A 24,164-nucleotide genomic window follows, 5' to 3' on the forward strand; every position below is an offset into this window, starting at 1 on the left:
AAGAAGGAGGGCAGGCAGATACTGTGAAATTAACAGTGGAGCTGTGTCTGCCGATAAAACTGGTCTATGTCTATTCTTGGTAGGATGAACCTACATGATTAGGATGTACACTGCTATTGCCTTCCTTAACAAAATGAATAAAAAAAAAAACTAAAAACAAACAAACTGCATACTTTTGTATATAAATCATGAAAGAAAATGTTGGGGTTCCACGTCCCTTAACCATTTGACTGAAAAGTAGATAACCATGGAAAATAGAAAATGAATGTGTATTGCAATAATGCTATACTTTCAATAATAACTGTCCCATTCATCACTAGAGAGATCCATTAGATGACTAATGCCTAGATTTAGAGTTCTGCGTTAGCCGTCCGTTTGGTATTTAGAGTCAGTCAGGAAAGGGTTTAACGCTCACTTTCCAGCCGCGACTTTTCCATACCGCAGATCCCCTTACGTCAATTGCGTATCCTATCTTTTCAATGGGATCTTTCTAACGCTGGTATTTAGAGTCTTGGCTGAAGTGAGCGTTAGAACTCTAACAACAAAACTCCAGCCGCAGAAAAAAGTCAGGAGTTAAGAGCTTTCTGGGCTAACGCCGGTTCATAAAGTTCTTAACTACTGTGCTCTAAAGTACACTAACACCCATAAACTACCTATGTACCCCTAAACCGAGGTCCCCCACATCGCCGCCACTATAATTAAATTGTTTAACCCCTAATCTGCCGACCGCACACCGCCGCAACCTACATTATCCCTATGTACCCCTAATCTGCTGCCCCTAACATCGCCGACCCCTACATAATATTTATTAACCCCTAATCTGCCCCCCCAATGTCGCAGCTACCTACCTAACTTATTCACCCCTAATCTGCCGACCGGACCTCGCTGCCACTATAATAAATGTATTAACCCCTAAACCGCCTCACTCCCGCCTCAAAAACCCTATAATAAATAGTATTAACCCCTAATCTGCCCTCCCTAACATCGCTGACACCTAACTTCAAGTATTAACCCCTAATCTGACGGCCGGACCTCACCGCTACTATAATAAATGTATTAACCTCTAAAGCTAAGTCTAACCCTAACACCCCCCTAAGTTAAATATAATTTAAATCTAACAAAATAAAATAAATCTTATTAAATCAATTATTCCTATTTAAAGCTAAATACTTACCTGTAAAATAAACCCTAATATAGCTACAATATAAATAATAATTACATTGTAGCTATTTTAGGATTAATATTTATTTTACAGGCAACTTTGTATTTATTTTAACCAGGTACAATAGCTATTAAATAGTTAATAACTATTTAATAGCTACCTAGTTAAAATAATTACAAAATTACCTGTAAAATAAATCCTAACCTAAGTTACAATTAAACCTAACACTACACTATCAATAAATTCATTAAATAAACTACCTACAATTATCTACAATTAAATCAACTAAACTAAATTACAAAAAAAACAACACTAAATTACAAAAAAAAACCCCACTAAATTACAAAAAATAAAAAAAGATCACAAGAATTTTAAACTAATTACACCTACTCTAAGCCCCCTAAAAAAATAACAAAGCCCCCCAAAATAAAAACATGCCCTACCCTATTCTAAAATAATAAGTTTACAGCTCTTTTACCTTACCAGCCCTTTAAAAGGGCCTTTTGCGGGGCATGCCCCAAAGAAAACAGCTCTTTTGCCTGTAACAAAACATACAATACCCCCCCAACATTACAACCCACCACCCACATACCCCTAATCTAACCCAAACCCCCCTTAAAAAACCTAACACTAAGCCCCTGAAGATCTCCCTACCTTATCTTCACCATGCCGTGTATCACCGATCCGTCCAGAAGAGGCTCCAAAGTCTTCATCCTATCCGGCAAGAAGAGGTCCAGAAGAGGCTCCGAAGTCTTCATCCTATCCGGCAAGAAGAGGACATCCGGACCGGCAAACATCTTCATCCAAGCGGCATCTTCTATCTTCATCCATCCGACGAGGAGCGGCTCCATCTTCAAGACCTCCGGCGCGGAACATCCTCTTCTCCCGACGACTAGACGACGAATGAAGGTTCCTTTAAGGGACGTCATCCAAGATGGAGTCCCTCGAATTCCGATTGGCTGATAGGATTCTATCAGCCAATCGGAATTAAGGTAGGAAAAATCTGATTGGCTGATTGAATCAGCCAATCAGATTCAAGTTCAATCCGATTGGCTGATTGGATCAGCCAATCAGATTGAGCTCGCATTCTATTGGCTGATCGGAACAGCCAATAGAATGCAAGCTCAATCTGATTGGCTGATTGGATCAGCCAATCCGATTGAACTTGAATCTGATTGGCTGATTCAATCAGCCAATCAGATTTTTCCTACCTTAATTCCGATTGGCTGATAGAATCCTATCCGCCAATCGGAATTCGAGGGACGCCATCTTGGATGACGTCCCTTAAAGGAACCTTCATTTGTCATCTAGTCGTCGGGAGAAGAGGATGTTCTGCGCTGGAGGTCTTGAAGATGGAGCCGCTCCTCGTCGGATGGATGAAGATAGAAGATGCCGCTTGGATGAAGATGTTTGCCGGTCCGGATGTCCTCTTCTTGCCGGATAGGATGAAGACTTCGGACCCTCTTCTGGACCTCTTCTTGCCTGATAGGATGAAGTCTTCGGAGCCTCTTCTGGATGGATCTGTGATACCCGGCGTGGTGAAGATAAGGTAGGGAGATCTTCAGGGGCTTAGTGTTAGGTTTTTTTAAGGGGGGTTTGGGTTAGATTAGGGGTATGTGGGTGGTGGGTTGTAATGTTGGGGGGGTATTGTATGTTTTTTTACAGGCTAAAGAGCTGAATTCTTTGGGGCATGCCCCGCAAAAGGCCCTTTTAAGGGCTGGTAAGGTAAAAGAGCTGTCAACTTTTTATTTTAGAATAGGGTAGGGCATTTTTTTATTTTGGGGGGCTTTGTTATTTTTTTAGGGGGCTTAGAGTAGGTGTAATTAGTTTAAAATTCTTGTAATCTTTTTTATTTTTTGTAATTTAGTGGGGGGGGGTTTGTAATTTAGTGTTGTTGTTTTTTGTAACACGCAAGCTCACTAGACTATCAGTAACTCTGATTTGCCTTAAGGAATAAAGTCTTTTGTACTACTTATAAATATACCCTATATTAACCCTTATGAGTGCTATATATGTAGTCTGTTGAGTTAGAGCTTCTCTCTACCTAAAGTTTTATAGGTGTAATTAGTTTAAAATTCTTGTAATCTTTTTTAATTTTTTGTAATTTAGTGGGGTTTTTTTTTGTAATTTAGTTTAGTTGATTTAATTGTAGATAATTGTAGGTAGTTTATTTAATGAATTTATTGATAGTGTAGTGTTAGGTTTAATTGTAACTTAGGTTAGGATTTATTTTACAGGTAATTTTGTAATTATTTTAACTAGGTAGCTATTAAATAGTTATTAACTATTTAATAGCTATTGTACCTGGTTAAAATAAATACAAAGTTGCCTGTAAAATAAATATTAATCCTAAAATAGCTACAATGTAATTATTATTTATATTGTAGCTATATTAGGGTTTATTTTACAGGTAAGTATTTAGCTTTAAATAGGAATAATTTATTTAATAAGATTTATTTTATTTCGTTAGATTTAAATTATATTTAATTTAGGGGGGTGTTAGGGTTAGGGTTAGACTTAGCTTTAGGGGTTAATACATTTATTATAGTAGCGGCGAGGTCCGGTCGGCAGATTAGGGGTTAATACTTGAAGTTAGGTGTCAGCGATGTTAGGGAGGGCAGATTAGGGGTTAATACTATTTATTATAGGGTTTTTGAGGCGGCAGTGAGGCGGTTTAGGGGTTAATACATTTATTATAGTGGCGGCGAGGTCCGGTCGGCAGATTAGGGGTTAATAAGTGTAGGTAAGGTAGCGGCGACATTGGGGGGGCATATTAGGGGTTAATAAATATAATATAGGGGTCGGCGATGTTAGGGGCAGCAGATTAGGGGTACATAGCTATAATGTAGGTTGCGGCGGTGTCCGGAGCGGCAGATTAGGGGTTAAAAGTGTAATGCAGGGGTCAGCGATAGCGGGGGCGGCAGATTAGAGGTTAATAAGTGTAAGGTTAGGGGTGTTTAGACTTGGGCTTCATGTTAGGGTGTTAGGTGCAGACTTAGGAAGTGTTTCCCCATAGGAAACAATGGGGCTGCGTTAGGAGCTGAACGCTGCTTTTTTGCAGGTGTTAGGTTTTTTTTCAGCTCAAACTGCCCCATTGTTTCCTATAGGGGAATCATGCACGAGCACGTTTTTGAAGCTGGCCGCGTCCGTAAGCAACGCTGGTATTGAGGGTTGAAGTGACGGTAAATATGCCTGTACGTTCCCTTTTTGGAGCCTAACGCAGTCCTTCAGAGAACTTTAAATACCAGCGTTGTTTAAAAGGTGCGGGGGGGAAAAACCATGCGTAGCTAACGCACCCCTTCTAACGCAAAACTCTAAATCTAGGCGTAAGTAAATAGGAGCAGCCCACATAGGGAGTGGAAATATATTTAGTATATTCTTACCTGCTTCCTTGTGAGACATGCATTATAGGGGATGTAGAATTCATATGTGTCATAAATAACATGAGGATGGCACTGTGGGTCATTAAGGGACAATGTGTCATTAGAGCTGTAACCTACAGACTGGAGATACCAGAAGGGAATTCTTGCTGTCATGTAATCTGAGAAGCATGAAAGTGATACTGAAAAAAAAAAGGAAAAAGAGCAACATTAAAGAGAATTAAAGGGACATTCCAGCCAAAATTTGAACCCACATTGATGCATTTCAGTTTTGAATAGAAGCATTTTTGTAATATACATGCATTAGCAAAAATGCTTCTTATAAAAGCTATAGCTGTTTCAAAAGTGTATTTAAGTATGTACCGTGCACCAGCATTTTATACACAGTACTTGCTCAGAGAGCCTTAGGTGCTTGTATAATCTGGGGCTCGATCCGATATAAATCGTCGCCCGCAAAAGCCGGCGACGCCGAAATCTGCGCGGGTTTGGTATCCTATATACGGCGTAACCTAGAAGTTACGCCCGTATATTTCTGCCGTCGCCCGTAGTTTTTTGGGCCATAGACAGGTATACCAAAGCCGGTATCCAATATACAGCGTAAGGACTTACGTGGCGAAAATGGAGAAATCTTACTCCATTTTCACCTCGCCACAAAAAGCAGCCATAAGAAGCCTTACGCTGACTATTGGAGCCCCGTAACTACCTAAACTACCTGCAAAATAAAACCTAACACCTAACGCATGCGCAATGTCTATCTACCTGTCAACCGCGATCCCCCGCCGCAATCCCTAATAAAGTATTTAACCCCTAAACCGCCGCTCCCGGACCCTGCCGCCATCTACATAAACTAACCCCCTACTGTGAGCCCCTAAAACCCGCCGCCATCTACCTTATCTATCCCCTAATCTGACCCCTTACACCGCCGCCATCTACCTTATCTATCCCCTAATGTGAACCCCTTACACTGCCGCCATCTACCTGATCTATCCCCTAATCTGACCCCTTACACCGCCGCCATCTATATAAAAATTATTAACCCCTAATCTAATCCCCCTATACCGCCGCCAGCTATATTAATATTATTAACCCCTAATCTAATATCCCTAAAGTAATAAGCTCTATTACCAGCCCTTAAAAGGGCCTTTTGCGGGGCTTTTCCCCAAAGTAAACAGCTCTTTTGCCCTATAACCTGCCCTCCCTACACCGCCGCCACCTATATTAATAGTATTAACCCCAAATGTAAGCCCCTTACACCGCCGCCATCTATATTAAAATTATTAACCCCTAATTTAATCTACCTACCCCGCCGCCAGCTATATTATCTATATTAACCCTAAGCATATTATAGTTAATATAGTTATTACATTATATATATTAACTATATTAACCCTAATTATATTAGGGTTAATATAGTTAATATAGTTACTATAGTATTTATATTAACTATATTAACTCTATCTAACCCTAACACCCCTAACTAAATTCTTATTAAATAAATCTAATTCATATAATAAACTAAAATATTCCTATTTAAATCTAAATACTTACCTATAAAATAAACCATAAGATAGCTACAATATAATTAATAATTACATTGTAGCTATGTTAGGGTTTATATTTATTTTAGAGGTAAATTGTTAATTATTTTAACTAGGTATAATAGCTATTAAATAGCTACTAACTATTTAATAGCTACCTAGTTAAAATAATTACCCAATAACCTGTAAAATAAATCCTAAGCTAAGTTACAAATACACCTACACTATCAATAAATTAAATAAACTACAAATATCTATCTAAAAATACAATTAAATAAACTAAACTAAATTACAAAAACAAACACTAAATTACAAAAAAAAAAGATTACAGCAATTTTAAGCTAATTGCACCTATTATAAGCCCCCTAATAAAATAATAAAGCCCCCCAAAATAAAAAATTCCCTACCCTATTCTAAATTATAAAATACCCAGCTCTGTACCAGCCCTTAAAAGGGCTTTTTGCGGGGTATTTACCCCAAGTTAACAGCTCTTTTGCCTGTAAAAAAAAGAACACAACACCCCCCCAAGATTACAACCCACCACCCACATACCCCTATTCTAAACCCACCCAAACCCCCCTTAAAAAAACCTAACACTACCCCCCTGAAGATCTCCCTACCTTGTCTTCACCCAACCGGGCCGAACTCCTCATCCGATCCGGGCGATGTCTTTATCCAAGCGGCAAAGAAGAAGTCTTCATCCCGGCGATGTCTTTATCCAAGCGGCAAAGAAGAAGTCTTCATCCCGGCGATGTCTTCATCCAAGCGGCAGCAAAGTCTTCTTCCATCCGGCAGCATCTTCCATCAAGCGGCATCTTCAATCTTCTTTCTTCGCTCCTCCGACGCGGAGCCTCCATCCCGGCCGACGACTGAACGATGAATGAGGTACCTTTAAATGACGTCATCCAAGATGGCATCCGTCGAATTCCGATTGGCTGACAGGATTCTATCAGCCAATCGGAATTAAGGTAGAAAAATCTGATTGGCTGATTGAATCAGCCAATCAGATTCAAGTTCAATCCGATTGGCTGATTGGGGGTTAATACATTTATTATAGGTGGCAGCGGTCTAGGGGGATTTAGATTGTAGGCAAAAGAGCTGATTACTTTGTGACAAAGCCCCGCCAAAAGCCCTTTTAAGGGCTGGCAAAAGAGCAGTTTACTTTGGGGTATTGCCACGCAAAAAGCCCTTTTCAGGGCTATTTGTAGGGTTAGACTTAGGTTTAGTGGTAGGGATAGTTTAGTATTTTAGGGGTTAAATAATTTAATAAAGATGGCGGCGGGGTAGGGGGATTAAATTAGGGGTTAATAATTTTAAAATAGATGGCGGCGGGGTAGGGGCTCACTTTAGGGGGTAGGTAAGGTAGATGGCGGCGGGGTAGGGGCTCACTTTAGGGGGTAGGTAAGGTAGATGGCGGCGGTGTTAGGGGCTCACTTTAGGGGGTTATAGATTTAATATAGCTGGCGTTTGGGTCCGGGGGCGGCGGTTTAGGGGTTAATAACTTTATTAGGTGGTGGCGGGGTCCGGGGGCGGCGGTTTAGGGGTTAATAACTTTTTTATTATTAGGATAGTGAGGGGGGATAGCGGTTAGAGGGTTAGACGTGTCGGGCTATGTTTAGGAGGCGTGTTAGACAGTGCGGGTGATTTCATACTTTAGTCAGGTTTTGTAGGCGCCGGCAGTTTCTAACGTGGCGCAAGTAACTGGCGACGCCAGAAATTTGTACTTGCGCAGATTTCTGGACATCGCTGGTTTATCCGACTTACGGCACGTTAGCATCTGACGGCGCTGTATATTGGATAGCTCGAGTTGCGAGCTGAAACTGCGGGCGACGCGGGTTCCCTTGCTTGTGCCGCAAACTACGCCGTATATCGGATCGCGCCCCTGATAATGACTCAATTTGTTAATTACTGACATTACACAAGCCCCACTGGTGCTCTGAGCAGCTGCCGTATTTTAAATGCTGGTGTACTGAGAAAATGTAGCTATGCTTCACGTGCAGCGAAACATGTTAACACTAAACAGTGATAACTTTTACTAGAAGCCTTTTTTGACAACACATGTATACTGTAAATATGTTTCTATTCAGATATGTGATTCGCCTATGTGCATTTAAGTTTTTACCCGAATGTCCCTTTGAAGTCAAGTTGTTACTATCACAGATGAAATAACAGCAACACATTACATAAAAAAGTTGTTAAAACTATTTAAATATATTCATGGGAAACAACAGGAAATATATATTTGTGCTTGACTATTCCACACACATCTGTTAAAGGGACAGTCTAGGCCAAAATAAACTTTCATGATTCAGATAGAGCATGTAATTTTAAACAATTTTCCAATTTACTTTTATCACCAATTTTGCTTTGTTCTCTTGGTATTCTTAGTTGAAAGCTTAACCTAGGAGGTTCATATGCTAATTTCTTAGACCTTGAAGCCCACCTCTTTCAGATTGCATTTTAACAGTTTTTCACCACTAGAGGGTGTTAGTTCACATATTTCATATAGATAACACTGTGCTCGTGCACGTGAAGTTATCTGGGAGCAAGCACTAATTGGCTAGACTGCAAGTCTGTCAAAAGAACTGAAAAAAGGGGCAGTTTGCAGAGACTTAGATACAAGATAATCACAGAGGTTAAAAGTATATTAATATAACCATGTTGGTTATGCAAAACTGGGAAATGGGTAATAAAGGGATTATCTATCTTTTAAAACAATAAAAATTCTGGTGTAGACTGTCCCTTTAACAACTTGTCAATTATGAGTTAAAAAAACACATGAACATCCATAAAAAAAAGTTGACATTTAAATGTAAAAAGAAAAAGCATTGTCCTAATAACTTAGGTTTTAATTTGTTGTGGTTTAGGAGCAACGGATGAATGTATATTTAATTGTTTTTTATATATATATATAAAGTATATATATAATAAATGAAGCGCTGTATTGCAGCTTATCGGTATGCTTTTCCTAGGTAGGTTCTGGAGTATCAATGCACTATCCTAGCGACGCACTGCAAACTTTAAAGGGATGTGAAACCAACATTTTCTTTTCATGATCAGATAGAGCATGTGAGTTTAAACAACTGTTTTACTTCTCTAAACAATTTTTCTTTGTTCCCTTTATATCTATTGTTGAAAAGCAGGAATGTAAGCTTAGGCGTCTGCCCATTTCTGGAGCACTAACTGGCAGCAGTTTTGAACAAATGTTATCCATAAGAGCTGTTCCTGCCATGTAGTGCTCCAGATATCTACCTAAATATCTCTTCAACAAAGAATATCATTAGAATGAAGCAAATGTTATAATAGAAGTAAATTGGAAACTTTTTTTTAAAATTGTATCTGTCTAAATCACAAATGGATATTTTTGGGTTTCATATATTAAAGGGACATGAAACCCAATTTGTTTTCGTTCATGATTCAGAGCATACCATTTTAAACAACTTTCCAATTTAATTCTATGATCTAATTTGCTTTATTCTCTTGGAATCCTTTGTTGAAAAGAATACCCAGGTAGACTCTGAAGCTGGGAGCTAGCTGCTGATTGGTGACTGTCTTTGTATTGATATTTTCATTGGCTTACAAATGTGTTCAGTTAGCTCCCAGGAGATACCAAGAGAATGAATCAAAATTGATAGCAGAAGTAAATTGGAAAGTTGTTTAAAAATTTATAATCTATCTGAATCATGTAAGAAACATTTTGGGTTTCATGTCCCTTTAAGTATTCAATTCCTTTTCATAACTTAAAGGAATAGTCTAGTCAGAATTAAACATTCATGATTCAGATAGACCAGTAATGTTAAGCAACTTTCTAGTTTACGCCTATTATCAAGTTTTCTTCGTTCTCTTGGTATCTTTATTTGAAAAAGCAAGAATGTAAAACATAGGAGCCAGCTTATTTTTGTTTTAGCACCTGGGTAGCACTTTCTGATTGGTGTCTAAATGTAGACACCAATCAGCAAGCGCTACCCAGGTTCTGAACCAAAAATGGGCTAGCTTGTATGCTTACATTCAAATAAAGATAGCAAGAAAACAAAGAAAATTTGATTATAGGAGTAAAATAGAAAGTTGCTTAAAATTACTGCTCTATAATAGTTTAATGTTGACTAGATTATTCCTTTAAACAAATATTTATAGGCTAACAATAGTGTAATAATAAAATTCCCTAATACATTTTGCACTTTTATGTTCCTTTTTATGATCGTTTTATTTAAAGGAGTTGACAAGCAAAGTACAATCTATTGTTAGAATTTTTCCTACTGTTAATAGTATAAAATGTATTAAAGTTGTATTTATGCTAATTATTGTAATAAAGCATTTTGTATGGAGTCCCTTTGTCAGCCATCTTGCAATCTAATTCTCCATGCATACTTTCTTCAGTTTTTTAAACTACTCTAACATTTTTTCTGTTTAATCTAAAATATAATGTTTCAAAGTGTATTACATTAATTTCACTTTGTTAGCTGTGTACAAGTATTGCACTCCCTATTAAAAGGGACATTAAACACTAAATCATGGTTGCCTCCATCTTGGTACCTAGGTATCTGATGGAGAATTGCTGCACATGTGCAAACAGGTCATCAAAGGAAGGCAGATTTCAAAATGGCGGCACCCATGACTAGAGGGAGACGGGACAGAAAATTAAACTATTTTTTTTACTAATGCACTTTATCTGAATCATGAAACTTTAATTTTGCTGTGTGTTTCTTTTTAACTAAGTTACAGTTTTAAAGGGCCACTCAACACAGTAGAATTGCATAATTAACAAGTGCATAATAATAAGACAATTATTTAACACCTTGGGGCATATTTATCAAAGTGCGAGTGGACATGATACAATGTAGCGTATCATGTCCGCTGCACACCAGAACTGCTTGTGCAATACCGTCCCCTGTAGATTTGCAGCCAATCGGCCGCTAGCAGGGGGTGTCAATCAACCCGATCATATTCGATGGGGTTGATTTCTGTCCGCCGCCTCAGAGCAGGCGGACTAGTTATGGAGCAGCGGTCTTTAGACCCCTGCTTTATAACTTCTGCTTCTGGCAAGCCTGAGATAATTCGACCCCCTACTCTGTATTTCAAATAAGCAGTAGATATTTTTTCTGACAATTTCCCCCCCCCCCCCCCATTTGCCCACCCCTGTATCATGTGGCAGACATCAGCCAATCGCAGACTAGTATACATATACCCTGTGAGCTTGTGCACATGCTCAGTAAGATCTTGTTCCCCAGAAAGTGTGATTATAAAAAGACTGTGCAAAATCTGATAATGGAATTAAATTGGAAAGTGTCTTAAAACTGCTGCTCTATCTGAATCATAAAAGTTTATTTTGACTTGAGTGTCCCTTTAATTGTTTTTAAAACATTTATTTTGTACGTAGGTCTTTTGAAATGCATTATTTAATTGATGATATATATATATATAAAATTAGTTTAAATATTTATTTGTATTTTTCTATATATTTACATGAAGATTAGATCCAAAATACACATTAAACACATAAATACAGTCCTGCTTGAGAGCCACAGAAAACTACTGGACCTGAGCAGGAAACAGCCAGTGAGCCAATCAGCAGTGTCAGATGCACAGCCAAACCAGTTATTGGCGGCTTTCAGCTTGGGATCTGCAGTGCTTGCATATCCTGAGCAGAACTTTACCTATGAATTTAGTCTCTTTGTGGGTGGTTAAACACATAGGGCTAGATTACAAGGGGAGCACAATACATATTGCTAAGAATAATGTACAGTCTGGCTTTTCACATCCTTGCAGCGGCTGGCCTGGTGGAATTATTTAAAAAAATAAAGGGCAGTCCCAGCGAGTGACAAGATGGCTCCGATTAAAAGTAATGGAGTTCGCTGGAAAGGGCCACTTCACTCCATAGAGCAAAGTTAGCAGTGAGCAGGGGGCAAACTTTAAAAATTAAATCACATTACACTGTTTTCCACCATACAATCACCTATATTATTGTATGCATGTGTTTATCTATTAGGGTATAAGTATTTTCAGTGTTTTGAGAAAAGCTCAACACCTTTTAATTAGCGAGAAAAAACTGTGAGATCTGTACTGTGAAAATCTTTTTACGAACAAACAATTATGCTTTGTATTTTGTACTCATAAGTTTGAATTTCTTAATGATTTTTGCACATCCTGTGCATTTAAATTAAGATTTACACTGCGCATATGTAATACTATTTATTCCTTTGTAATTTACATATAAATTTTACCTTTTTGTGTGAATGGTTAAATTATTTGTTTTGTATGATGTCTAAAATATGAACTTTATTGTAAACTTTTGTAATGGCCACATCTCCACCCAAGTCAAAAATGCAGTATACACCCCTAGCAAGTTTATTAATAGAAATGGATAGGAAATTTGTTTTAAAAAGTGTGCTATATCTTAATCATGAAAGAAAAATGTTGGGCTTCATGTCCCTTTAAGGGTTTAATAGTAGTACACAGACCTACGTGATGAACTCCACTACTTGTTCACTCATCTTAGAGCTTGAGGGGGCGAATTATCAAGCTCCGAACGGAGCTTAATGCCCCTGTTTCCGCGCGAGTCTTTAGGCTGGCCGGAAACAGCAGTACAAATGGTCCGCTGCCTCTGAGGCTGTGGTCTGCAATCCACCCAATCCTATACGATCGGGTTGATTGACACCCCCTGCTAGTGGCCGATTGTCTGTGAATCTGCAGGGGGCGGTATTGCACAAGCAGTTCTGGTGAACTGCTTGTGCAATGTTAAATGCCAACAGTGTATGCTGTCGGCATTCAGCTATGTCTGTCGGACATGATACACTACAGCATATCATGTCGGACAGACATTGATAAATCGGCCCCTGAGCGATATCCAACATGAATATTACTGCGTGCACCCATAGAAGTCTATTATATTTCGCTAACCAAAATGCAAATGTTTTTGTGCCATAGACTAATGCTAGAGAGATTACAAATAGCTTTGTTAATGTGTTGTTAAAGCACAATAGATCTAGCAAAAATGACATGTTCTGACAAATTAGAGCATGTAATATGTGCACTGCAATATCCCTTTAGATACAAATTGTTTGCACTTAGGGTTGCAACTGTACTCCACAAAAATTCCAGACAATCTGGGGGTCACACAATGTCCCCCAATAGTTATACCCTCAGTCTTGCATATTTTTCACTTCTGAGAAGTCATTTTACCCCTTGACTGCCAGTAAGATACAAATAAACAATGTTGCCTCTTTTGCTAACAGTAACATATGTAAACAGAAGTAAATTGACCCCCCATTGACTGCCCTTTACTAATTTCTCCTCCATATATGTAATACGTTGAGATATAGGAGGTCTTTTAAATTTAGCTAAACTGTACATTTAAGTGCTCAGTATTTTGCTGAAGATTTTACTTGACAGTCTGCTAAAATGCTGGACTGTCCGGTTGAATACTGGACACCTGACAACCCTATTTGCACTAAAAACACTAATGGATTTGATTAGTTAATAATGCTATTCCTTCTCATATCAGGGCGCAATCATTACAGAAGGAGTTTAATGCGTATTTATTACAAGGTACCATTTAAGTTCTTTCTGAAGATTACGTAGTATGACGCTTCGAATTGCATCCCTGATGCACTGCTGCTGCCTGCGTTGAAGTAGACAATGCTCAGGCTGTTTGAAGTAGAGGTGAACTCCCGCTGGGTTTTGTCACAAGTTCTTCCAAGTAATGGAGACCCAAGGGGAGTACCATCATAAACAGACACATACGAAGTCGCACAAGAGGAGTTATTTTTAATCCTATGAGGGGGGAAAAAACAGGAAAAATATTACAATTTGGTAGTGTAGAAATTCAAGTAAGTTTTTAATATTAATTAACCTCTTATAAAAAGCGCTAAACAATGTATTCTGTCCTTTATCAGAACAGTATATTTCATTATAATATTGAGCTTTTGTATCTTTAACTATTCTAAGATATATCAGTCATTTTTTTTTTCCATTACATTTTTTGAGGTTTGATACATAATAAAACAGACATGCAACATCTCGAATAGTATGTGAATACAGGAGTGAAGGATTATATAAAATATATTGACAGGAATACATAATCATATCTGTGACATCACAGATAAGTTTGAACATGCACATGTTCTTGTGAACTGCTGGTGCAATACCGCCCCCCTGCAGATTTGCGGCCGCTAGCAGGGGGTGTCAATCAACCCAATTGTAATCAATCAGGTTGATTTCTGTCCGCCACCTGAGAGCAGACGGACAGGTTATCTTTAGACCGCTGCTTCATAACTTCTAATTCCTTCAGTTTCAGGCGAGCCTGATAAATATGCCCCTATATATGAACCACCTAAATCTTGGTATCTGGTTGGAAAAAGATTATTTTTAATTGCGGTATGTTTCGAGGGAAACCGCAAAATAAGACTCTGTTCACAATCAAAAATATTTAATATAATATTTGTAATCATCGGAAAGTGTACAAAGTATAATATTAACTAGTGAGTGAGAAATACATTTGAAATGGGAGTAACCCCAGCATAAAGCTGCACCTGCCTCCGTAGTGATAGAATGTGATATGATCTACGTTGGCTCAGGGCAAAACACAAATGCATCCGTACTATCATAATGAAATCCTGTCATCTGGGTATGGGCCCTATACCCAGTGACAGGTAATTGTTATAAGTAAACAAGTGTCTAGAACTAAAAGGGAGGATAAAATAGTAAGCTCTGTGGTGCTAACATACAATTGGAGGTGTAAGTTGATATGGTACATATGGTACCCAGTTGTTTAGAGAGCACAAATAAATATCTTCTGTCTAAATATTGACATGTTAAGAGATGAGTATATTAAAGGGACATGAAACCCAAAACATTTATTTTGTGACTCAGACAGAGCATACAATTTAAAAAAAAAATCCAATTTACTTCTATTATTTAATTTGCTTCCTTCTCTTGTTATCCTTTGGACTGGGCTATAAATGTTGTTAGTAAGGCATAGCGAACTTCAAAACTAAAGCCATAGAGGCCTATTTATTAAGGGACCTTGCTGAATGCGGAGAGCAATACGCCGCCCCCTGCAGATTCACGGCCAATCGGCCGCCAGCAGGGGAGTGTCAATCAACCCGACCGTACTCGATCGGGTTGAATTGCGGCAATCTCTGTCTGCCTGCTCAGAGCAGGCGGACTGGGTTATGGAGCAGCGGTCTTTAGACCGCTGCTTCATAACTGCTGTTTCTGGCGAGCCTGCAGGCTCGTCAGAAACACGGGCCCTGAAGCTCCATTCGGAGCTTGATAAATGGGCCTCATAGTGTAAAATTAAATATCTGGTATAGACAAACTAAGATGCAATATTAATGAAAGTAATTTAAAGGGACAGTAGGATCAAAATGAACTCCCTCATAAAGGGCCATATTACGAATGGCACGCTAACAGTTACACGCGAGCAGAAAGGGGTTTATTGAATCTGCGTATGTCGGGTGTGGGGCTCGTAATTACAATTTGAAAGTAAACACAATCGCTTGAGCGCAATTGAAATGAATGCTCTTCGGGATATCGTGTCGTCAGAGCTCTGGTTAACTGTTTCACAAAACAAAAAAGTGTCACAAAATATATTTAAAATTACAGTAACACTCATAATAGCAAAATCTAATAAAAATTATTTAAAAGAAAAAAATTGCACAAAAAAGTTATAAGGTCTTAAAGATATGAGGTCTCAGGGAAAGAAAAAAAGCAGGCAAAAAGCTTTAACATAGAGATACATACATATACATGTCTAAATATGTATATGTATCTGTATATTTATATGTATATATGTGTGTACATGTGTATTTATGTGTATATATATATATATATATATATATATGTATTTATGTATTCACAGACATATATCCACATATAAACACATACACATATAAAGACATATATATATATATATACAGTATATATATATATATATATATATATATATATATATATATATATATATATATATATATATATATGTGTGTGTGTGTGTGTGTGTGTGTGTGTGTGCATTGGAGCCCTTAGCATTTAAGTAGATGAAACATATAAAGTCATATTTGTGCAATATTCATTTTTAATAAAGTTTTATACTGTAAAGTGTATTTACTGTAAATATTTCACATTCCAGTGTTCTGCACATTGAAGAATACGTTTGAAGTATTTATATATATATCCACTCAGTTGTTTTATGCCCACCATCAGACAACCACCTAGGTGCAATATTAAAACCAAAATATGCACTCTCAGAATTTTCAAATGCAAAAGGGTCAAAATTTATTAAATTTTGACCCCTTTGCATTTGTAAATCCTGAGAGAGCATATTTTTGTTTATATATATATATATATATATATATATATATATATATATATATATATATATATATATATATTGTAACAAAATACCATCATTTATATGTAGAAATATGTATTTATGAATAAATAGAACATATTTCGCTATGTGAAGAACATTGGAATGTGAAATAATATATTTTCATGTCGGTTAGAGCACTTGAGAATATGGGATTGCATTTGCATCCCGAGTAGGGTGTTAGCTTTTTCCTAATTTTTTTCCCTCCATTGACTTCTATGGGGATTACTTTATTGCGCGCATGATATCCTAAGTTTGGCTTTTTGCCTGCATTGCCTTAGCGCTCAAGCCAAAATGTTTTACTTTCAACTAGTAATACGAGCAATACCCGGTGCACACAAAAAACTTACTTCTAGTTAGCGAGTGAGAGGGAACGTTAAATACCGCTCCACTTGCAATCAGGCCCAAAATGTTTAATATTCCTTTTTTTTATTTTGCCTGTTATTTTGCTCCAATTTAATGTTCAAATCATGCTTTGACCACTCCCACTGAGAAGCTAGAGTGCATACTTAAGTATGCTGCAGTGTTTGTACACCATCTAAATTCTACACAATAGGCAATTATTTTCTAAGCTGATTCATTATCCTCTCCAGCTTTAATAGTTTTAGTGTTATTTAGTACTGCTGATTCAATAAATTATGAAGAGTTTAGATAAATTTAATGAATCAACACCATATAATAATATAGGGGGTGATTCTTAAAAACTCTGGAGAGAAACTATCAGCTTAATCTACTGAGACCAATACTGTGAAAGAAGTGTCTCTCCGTAAATAAGTGAAAACCCCTAAATGAGATACACAGTTCCCAAGAGCTCTTTATCTCCTTGGACTAAAGTTTCCTACCTAGCAGTATTCAAAGATTCTGTGACAATGCTTCTATCTCTCATGGAGCAGTGCAGGACAAAGTTGCAGAGGGCTTGTGGGAAGTTATAGACTCTGTCTCATCCTTCGGTTGCATGGAGGTAGTGGGCTTAATGGTGGCAGCTTTCAATGCAATTTCTTTTGCAAGATTTAACTTTCACCCTCTACAGCTGACAAGCCCTATAGAGGTACATGAGCTTTGATTGTCCAAAGTTAAATTCCAGCAGAAGATGCTGCTTCAGAGGGCTGGAAGATGTGGAGACAGGTTCCCTGTGTGGGAACAATGTCTGCACACACAACAATAAATGGGTGTCTGTTTACTCAACACTAATCTGTAATTTACAGTCTATAACATTTGAAATTATTACTTTTTCCCATTCTGTTCCAATCTTGTACATTACAAGTACAAATTAAAGTTCCATTATTCGGACATGTTCTTGGAAATCCACGTTCCTCATGTAAAGGAGCTAAGTTTCAACCAATTTAACCACAAGAAATAAGTACATTATTGATAATAAAATAAATTAACTTTTTCTTTTTTCTTTTAATATTTTCTTTTAAAGTTTTCACATTTTCTGAATACAGAAAAAATAGAGAAACTCCATCAGAATACAAAATAAATAAGAAAAAAAGTTTTAAAGAGATCATTCATTAATGATTGATCAAATATCAATTATTACTGCATAATAAAACAAAAACACTCTATATATAACAATGTCTAATCTGTCTATTATTTATTCGTTAGAAAGAAAGAAGAGTATACAAACCCGCAATTTTGGGAGGCTTGGGATTACCTAAGATAGAAGAATACTACCACGCAGTGACTCTACAGAGAATTTTGGACTGGCATGGTTCGAGTGTACACAAAGCCTGGGTGTCTATCGACTCCCACATTTTACAGGCCCCCTTTGTACGAGCATTGTGCTGGGTTCCCCCCGATCTAAGGCCAAAACAATTCAACTACCTAGACATACACAAACACCTATTTAAAGAATGGGAGAAGATAAAAACTATCAATCCCCACATTTCATTGAACAGATCACCACTATTCCCAGTAGCCCTAAACACAGAAATGGTGGGGGGCCTGGACAGGGGATTTAGGAGACTGAGTGGGGATACACAATCCCATTATGCAGGTTCATGGAGGATGGGAAACTAAAGGACAGAAGCAGATTAGAGAACATTGCAGACGGAAGATTCACTAACTGGCTTAAATATGCTCAACTTCAACATTTTATACAAACCTCTCCATTTAAGAAAGACTTCCTACGCCCCTTGGCTCCCTTCGAGCGATTGTGCGATAAGGGGATATTGATTCAAGGTCCACTATTAGTTTCCCGCCAGTTGCTAATAGAAAACAAAAAACTACATTTACCTGCCTACACTTCCAAATGGGATCTCGACCTCCACATAGACATAGACAGTAAGGAATGGGGCAAAATATTTCTAAGAACAAAAAATCCTTCACATCTCCACAGATACTCGAGAAGATATATAAGATTCTATCACACTGGTAAATAACACCAACAAGACTGAACACTATATACCTTGAATCCTTGGGAACATGTTGGAGGGGTTGTGGGGAGTCGGGTAGCCTAATACATATATGGTGGGACTGTCCCAAAATAAAATCATTGTGGAAGGAGATAGAAATACACTTTCAGAGGTTAGTGGGAGACACATTTTACCTAAACCCTAGAATAGCATTATTAAATGACACCCCCAACATATCTTGCAAGCTAAAATCTCTTCTAGTACAGATTGGACTTAATAGCACCAGGTCACTGATCGCTAGGGCCTGGAAAACGCCAACATCACAGACAAAAGAGATGTGGCTAGACAGATTGGCTGAACTTGTAGGTCTAAAGGAATATGGGTACATCAAACAAAATAAATTGCCCTTCTTTCTAGAGGCTAGATTCATCTGGGAAGATCTTTATCCTCCCCCTATGTCTAGCCTCACCAATACAGTAACCACAACCTCCCAAGGGCAAAATAACACTAACAGAGACAGGAACCCCCCCATGCCCAGAGACATGAAACAGCCTTGATAACTTTTGTTGACACGCCTTTTGTTTTATTGTATAATAATAGCATAGCTTCTAAGTATAGTTAATGACCAGCGAAGGTCTCATGGCAATAGAACCTGGAGACGCCAGAGGGTGCAGGCTTATGCACTCCAGAAGGACTGTAAAGAGCTAAGGTAAAACTATTCATATGTGGCATGAGCAACAATGTAGAGCACCAAGTTTGTTAGTAGTTTAGGTTGTTTAATTTTGTAATGGATGAAGATGTACCTAGGCAAGAGTTCTGACTATGTTAGTACCTGATTGTATGTCTGGAACATATTGTGAAATGAAAAAATAACAAATAAAAAAATAAAATAGAAAAAAAGATAGAAGAGGGGAAAAAAACCTTTTTTTTAATTGTACTATATATCTGAATCAGGAATGGCCTATTTTGACTTTGATGTCCCCCTTAAGATATAAATCATTTTTTTAAATTTATTGAATTTTACTCACTCTATGCTTCTAATGAAGAGTCTAATTTGATACTTCTCATGAACGCGGATGAACCAGACACAGTTAGCATCATTTACTGATTGATTATTGTTTGGAAACACAATGAAGCCACTAGTTTTCGTCAGAATATCCCCACAGTTAACTGTAAAGGAAAGGATTAAAGGATTTACCACAAATGTCACAGCAGAACACATTAAAATACATTAAACCAAAAATGAAATTATCCATTGTGTAAAAAAAAAAAAAGGTAATGTTCATAGTTATTTATTTTCAGTGTCATAACTACACACAGATCTCATTCAAGGCTGGGCTCACACCTCTAGGGACCCCATCAGGCCCAGCAATCAGTATTAGTTTCACTAATGGGAATGTCTTTTGGGGTCCGGGCTTCACCTGCATCATTTCAGGCCTCTCTTTGTGCCCACATCTGCAGAGATTGCAGAGTTAGCAAAGTGTATGAATTTTCATTTAAAAAAATATGGTGGCAGGGTTTCCAAGATGGCCGTCACAGTGTAGCTGTACAGAAAAACCTTCCCCTATATTTGTACAGGAAGGCTGCAGAAGTGCACATTCTCTGGTGTGGACTAAACAAAAGGAAGGGAGAAAGACCAATCAGAAAGAAACAGCTCCTCTTGCTCCTATGTGGCTGCTGGCTCAGCTTCTGTTGATTTCAAACAGCCAGAAAGGACACTGTTGAAATAGGGGCCCTGTTGCCGGCTTTGGCGGGGGCCAGTGAGGTTATGTTTACGTCCTGTTAATTTTGCCTTTTTTTGTAATTTACCTTTAATAAGCTGGTTTTCTATTTTGCCGGAGAGGTTGAGTGCATGCTGCATACTTTAGTATGATGTTGCTATGTACTACACAGTGTGGGAACAATTCACTAACTGGACTTTTTAGCATCTGCTCAACAGTCTGGAGAAGCAGGTGAGGCATGAGAGAACCCTTAGTGAATTTAGACCAGTGAGTGCTTAGATTAGTGCATGAAATCATTTATGTCTGGTTTCTGATTGGTGGCAATACAAGAGTACTTGGGCTACTCCAGATTTGTAAAATCTTGAAAATCTTGTTTCTTAAAGCCTTTTAAATTTTATTTTGTACAGAGATTTTTTTTAATTTCTTGAATGATTATATATATACTATGCCTATTTAAAATGTGCCTTGAAGAATCTAAAGTGGCCCTAATTTACTTTTTGCTTCTAAAAATATGAGCAAAATAAAATAAACTGAATTTAGAAATATATACTATAAAAAACTAAATTTATGCTTACCTGATACATTTATTTATTTCTTGACACAGTGAGTCAACGGAATCATCAATTACTGTTAGGAATACCACTCCTGGCCAGCAGGAGGAGGCAAAGAGCACCACATAAAAGCTGTTAAGTATCACTTTCCTTCCCACAACCCCCAGTCATTCGACCGAAGGAAAAGGAGAGAAAGGAAATAACACAAGGTGTAGAGGTGCCTGATGTTTATATAAAAAAAAACTGTCTGAAAAAACAGGGAGGGCCGTGGACTCACCGTGTCAAGAAATAAATACACTTATCAGGTAAGCATAAATTTTGTTTTCTTTCTTAAGACACTGTGAGTCCACAGAATCATTAATTACTGTTGGGAATCAAAACCCAAGCTAGAGGACACAGATGATAAGGGAGGGCCAAGACAGGTAACCTAAACAGAAGGCACCACTGCTTGAAGAACCTTTCTCCCAAAAGAAGCCTCCGCCAAGGCAAAAGCATGAAATCTATAGAATTTTGAAAAAGTGTGTAAAGAAGACCAAGTCGCAGCCTCACAAATCTGTTCTACAGAGGCCTCATTCTTGAAGGCCCAAGAAGAAGAAACAGCCCTAGTGGAATGAGCTGTAATTCTCTCAGGAGGCTGAAGTCCAGCAGTCTCATAAGCCAAACAAATAATACTTCTCAACCAGAGAGAAAGAGAAGTGGCAGCAGCTTTTAGACCCTTAAGTTTTCTAGAAAAACCAACAATACAGAAGACTGACGAAAGACCTTCGTAGCCTGCAGATAGAATTTAAAAGTCTGCACAATGTCTAAGTTGTGCATCAAACATTCTTTTATGAGAAGAAGGATTAGGACAGCGAGAAGGAACAACAATTTCCAGATTAATATTTCTGTCCTGAAACAACCTTAAGAAGAAAACCGAACTTGGTACGGAGAAACCGCCTTATCCGCATGAAATATGAGATAATGAGAGTCACACTGCAAAGCTTAGAATTCATAAACCCTCCGAACAGAGGAAAAAGCAGTAAGAAACAAAAAAAAAAAAAAAAAAAAACTTAATATCTATGGAATGCATAGGCTCAAACGGAGCCTGATGTAAAACTCTAAGAACAAGGTTAAGGCTCCAAGGTGGAGCAACAGATTTAAACACAGACCTGATTCTGCCCAGGGCCTGACAAAGGATTGTACATCCGGCACGTCCGCCAGACATTGTGCAGCAAAATAGATAGAGCAGAATCTCTCAACTCCAAGATGTTAAAGAGGAGAGCAGACACTTCCGATCCATAATCCCTGCACCTTAAGACAAGGCCCAGACAGTTTCCCAGCTCAGCAGAGTGGCATCCATGTTCACATCACCCAGGAATGTCTCTTGAAGCATGCACCCTGAGACAGATACTCCCTAGAAACTACTACGGGAGAGAATCTCTTGTTGACTGATCTATATCTATCCTCTGAGACAGATCAGAATGTTCTCTGTTCTATGGAAAATAGCAAAGGGATTGATGTTCAATATAACATTAGACCAATTCCTCCATATATTAAGTCACTGAAAAGTGAAGATAAAATCAACTACAGCTAGATCCAAACTCCCAACCTTCTGGTTGCAAAAATGGTTAAGCTATTTACCGGACCACAAGAGCTTGCAGTTAGCCAGACAGTAAATTGCCGAGAAAGGAAAAAGAATAGATCTTTGAAAATTTGACCACTGATAGAAGTCTTCTCCTTGATAGAGAAACTATAAGGTCTCCAATTAATCACCCTTGTAGATGAAACAAGGAAACTCTTCTCCGGATTAATTTCCCATCCATGGGAAAGAAAATTGGACAAGATCTCTTGAAAGGGAGTTTGCTCAAAGAAGGATGAAACCTGAATCATAAATTGTCCAGAAGAGTACCTAGCAATACTCCAAGACCTAAAAGTCTTTCTAGGAAGACAAGACTCAGAAACTTGAGAAGATCCCAAATAATGGGAGCAAAAAATACACATACTTCAGGTCTATGTTCATTATGAACAGGCCCTCTCGAACCAAAGGAGAATGGATACTATTTGAAGGTCAGAACCTGACAAAGATAAATACCTAGATTCCGTTCCCAGACTGGGATTGGAACTATCACTCCCAGAGAAGAATGTCCTGAACCCAGTTCAAGGAATGCCTCTCTACAAGTCTGGATTACAGACACTCTAGATGGAAATTCTGTCCCTGGGAGAAATCTTAAATTGGACTTTAAAAGACAAGACTGACCCTGCAGAAAGAGGAAATGGAAAACCTTCCATTTAGTCTTACTCTCTTGGCGTGTGGTAAAAAAATCTTTTCCCACCCTAAAAGTCAGAGGAAAACTCTGCCAGGCCAAGACCAAACAAGGTCCCATCCTTGAAAGGAAAAACCAGAAGCGTTAATTAGGAGAAACATAAAATATTGAACCTGCAACTGCAGGACTAAAAAGCCTAGGCTGTACCTGGTAGGCTTCTTAGCTGACCAGGTCTCAGCCACAATGCCCAGCGGATAGTACAGCAAGTCTAGTAAGACAAGGCATTGCTCTAATTGAACAGTTAACTCTCCAGCTTCTTATCCATAGATCCGGAAGGAGCAACTACCCTCCTTAGGGATCGAAGTTCTCTGAGTCATAGTAGAACATCAGAGAAAAGATAAAGTTTACAAAACTTCTAATGGTTGACAACGACAGGGCATCAATGTCATCCAAGTAACTAAAACCTCCTTTAAAGTATACAAGGTGTAAGCATATATCTGAAGTAGACCACTTCAGCAGCAGATGAATGAATTATACTGTCCGAGTCTGAGACTTTCACCTAGCTCCCGTAATCCCATAATCCCTCACCAGAGCAGACTCCTTCCACAAAGAATCTAGAATTTCAAATTTTACAAGATTCTTTAGGATTGACGACAGGCATATCAAAGTCGCTCCAAATAGCTAAAACCTCCGTTAACCGTACACAAAGGTGTTTAAGCTTAAATCTGAAGGTTACTACTTCAGCAACAAATGAACGGCTAGATTACGAGTTTTTGGCTGTGCGGTGCTAACAAGCATTTTATTCTCACTGCTCACAATGCTGGTATTACAGGTTTTTACAAACCC

General features: G+C 38.1%; 1 protein-coding gene across 1 annotated transcript in view; it reads right to left on the reverse strand.

The window, feature by feature from the left end:
• The window catches only part of LOC128640501 (deleted in malignant brain tumors 1 protein-like), a 37,161-nt gene that overhangs the window by 7,167 nt on the left and 5,830 nt on the right, over positions 1-24,164 (reverse strand). The window contains exons 4-8 of the mRNA XM_053692979.1: positions 23,526-23,586; positions 20,149-20,258; positions 19,832-19,973; positions 13,630-13,850; positions 4,546-4,724 (exon numbers count right to left, since the gene is read on the reverse strand). Of these exons, the coding sequence (XP_053548954.1) occupies positions 4,546-4,724; positions 13,630-13,850; positions 19,832-19,973; positions 20,149-20,258; positions 23,526-23,586 (713 nt within the window). The remainder of the gene's footprint in view (positions 1-4,545; positions 4,725-13,629; positions 13,851-19,831; positions 19,974-20,148; positions 20,259-23,525; positions 23,587-24,164) is intronic.

Source organism: Bombina bombina, chromosome 9 (genome assembly GCF_027579735.1).
Source record: "Bombina bombina isolate aBomBom1 chromosome 9, aBomBom1.pri, whole genome shotgun sequence".
Classification (NCBI taxonomy): Eukaryota; Metazoa; Chordata; class Amphibia; order Anura; family Bombinatoridae; genus Bombina; species Bombina bombina.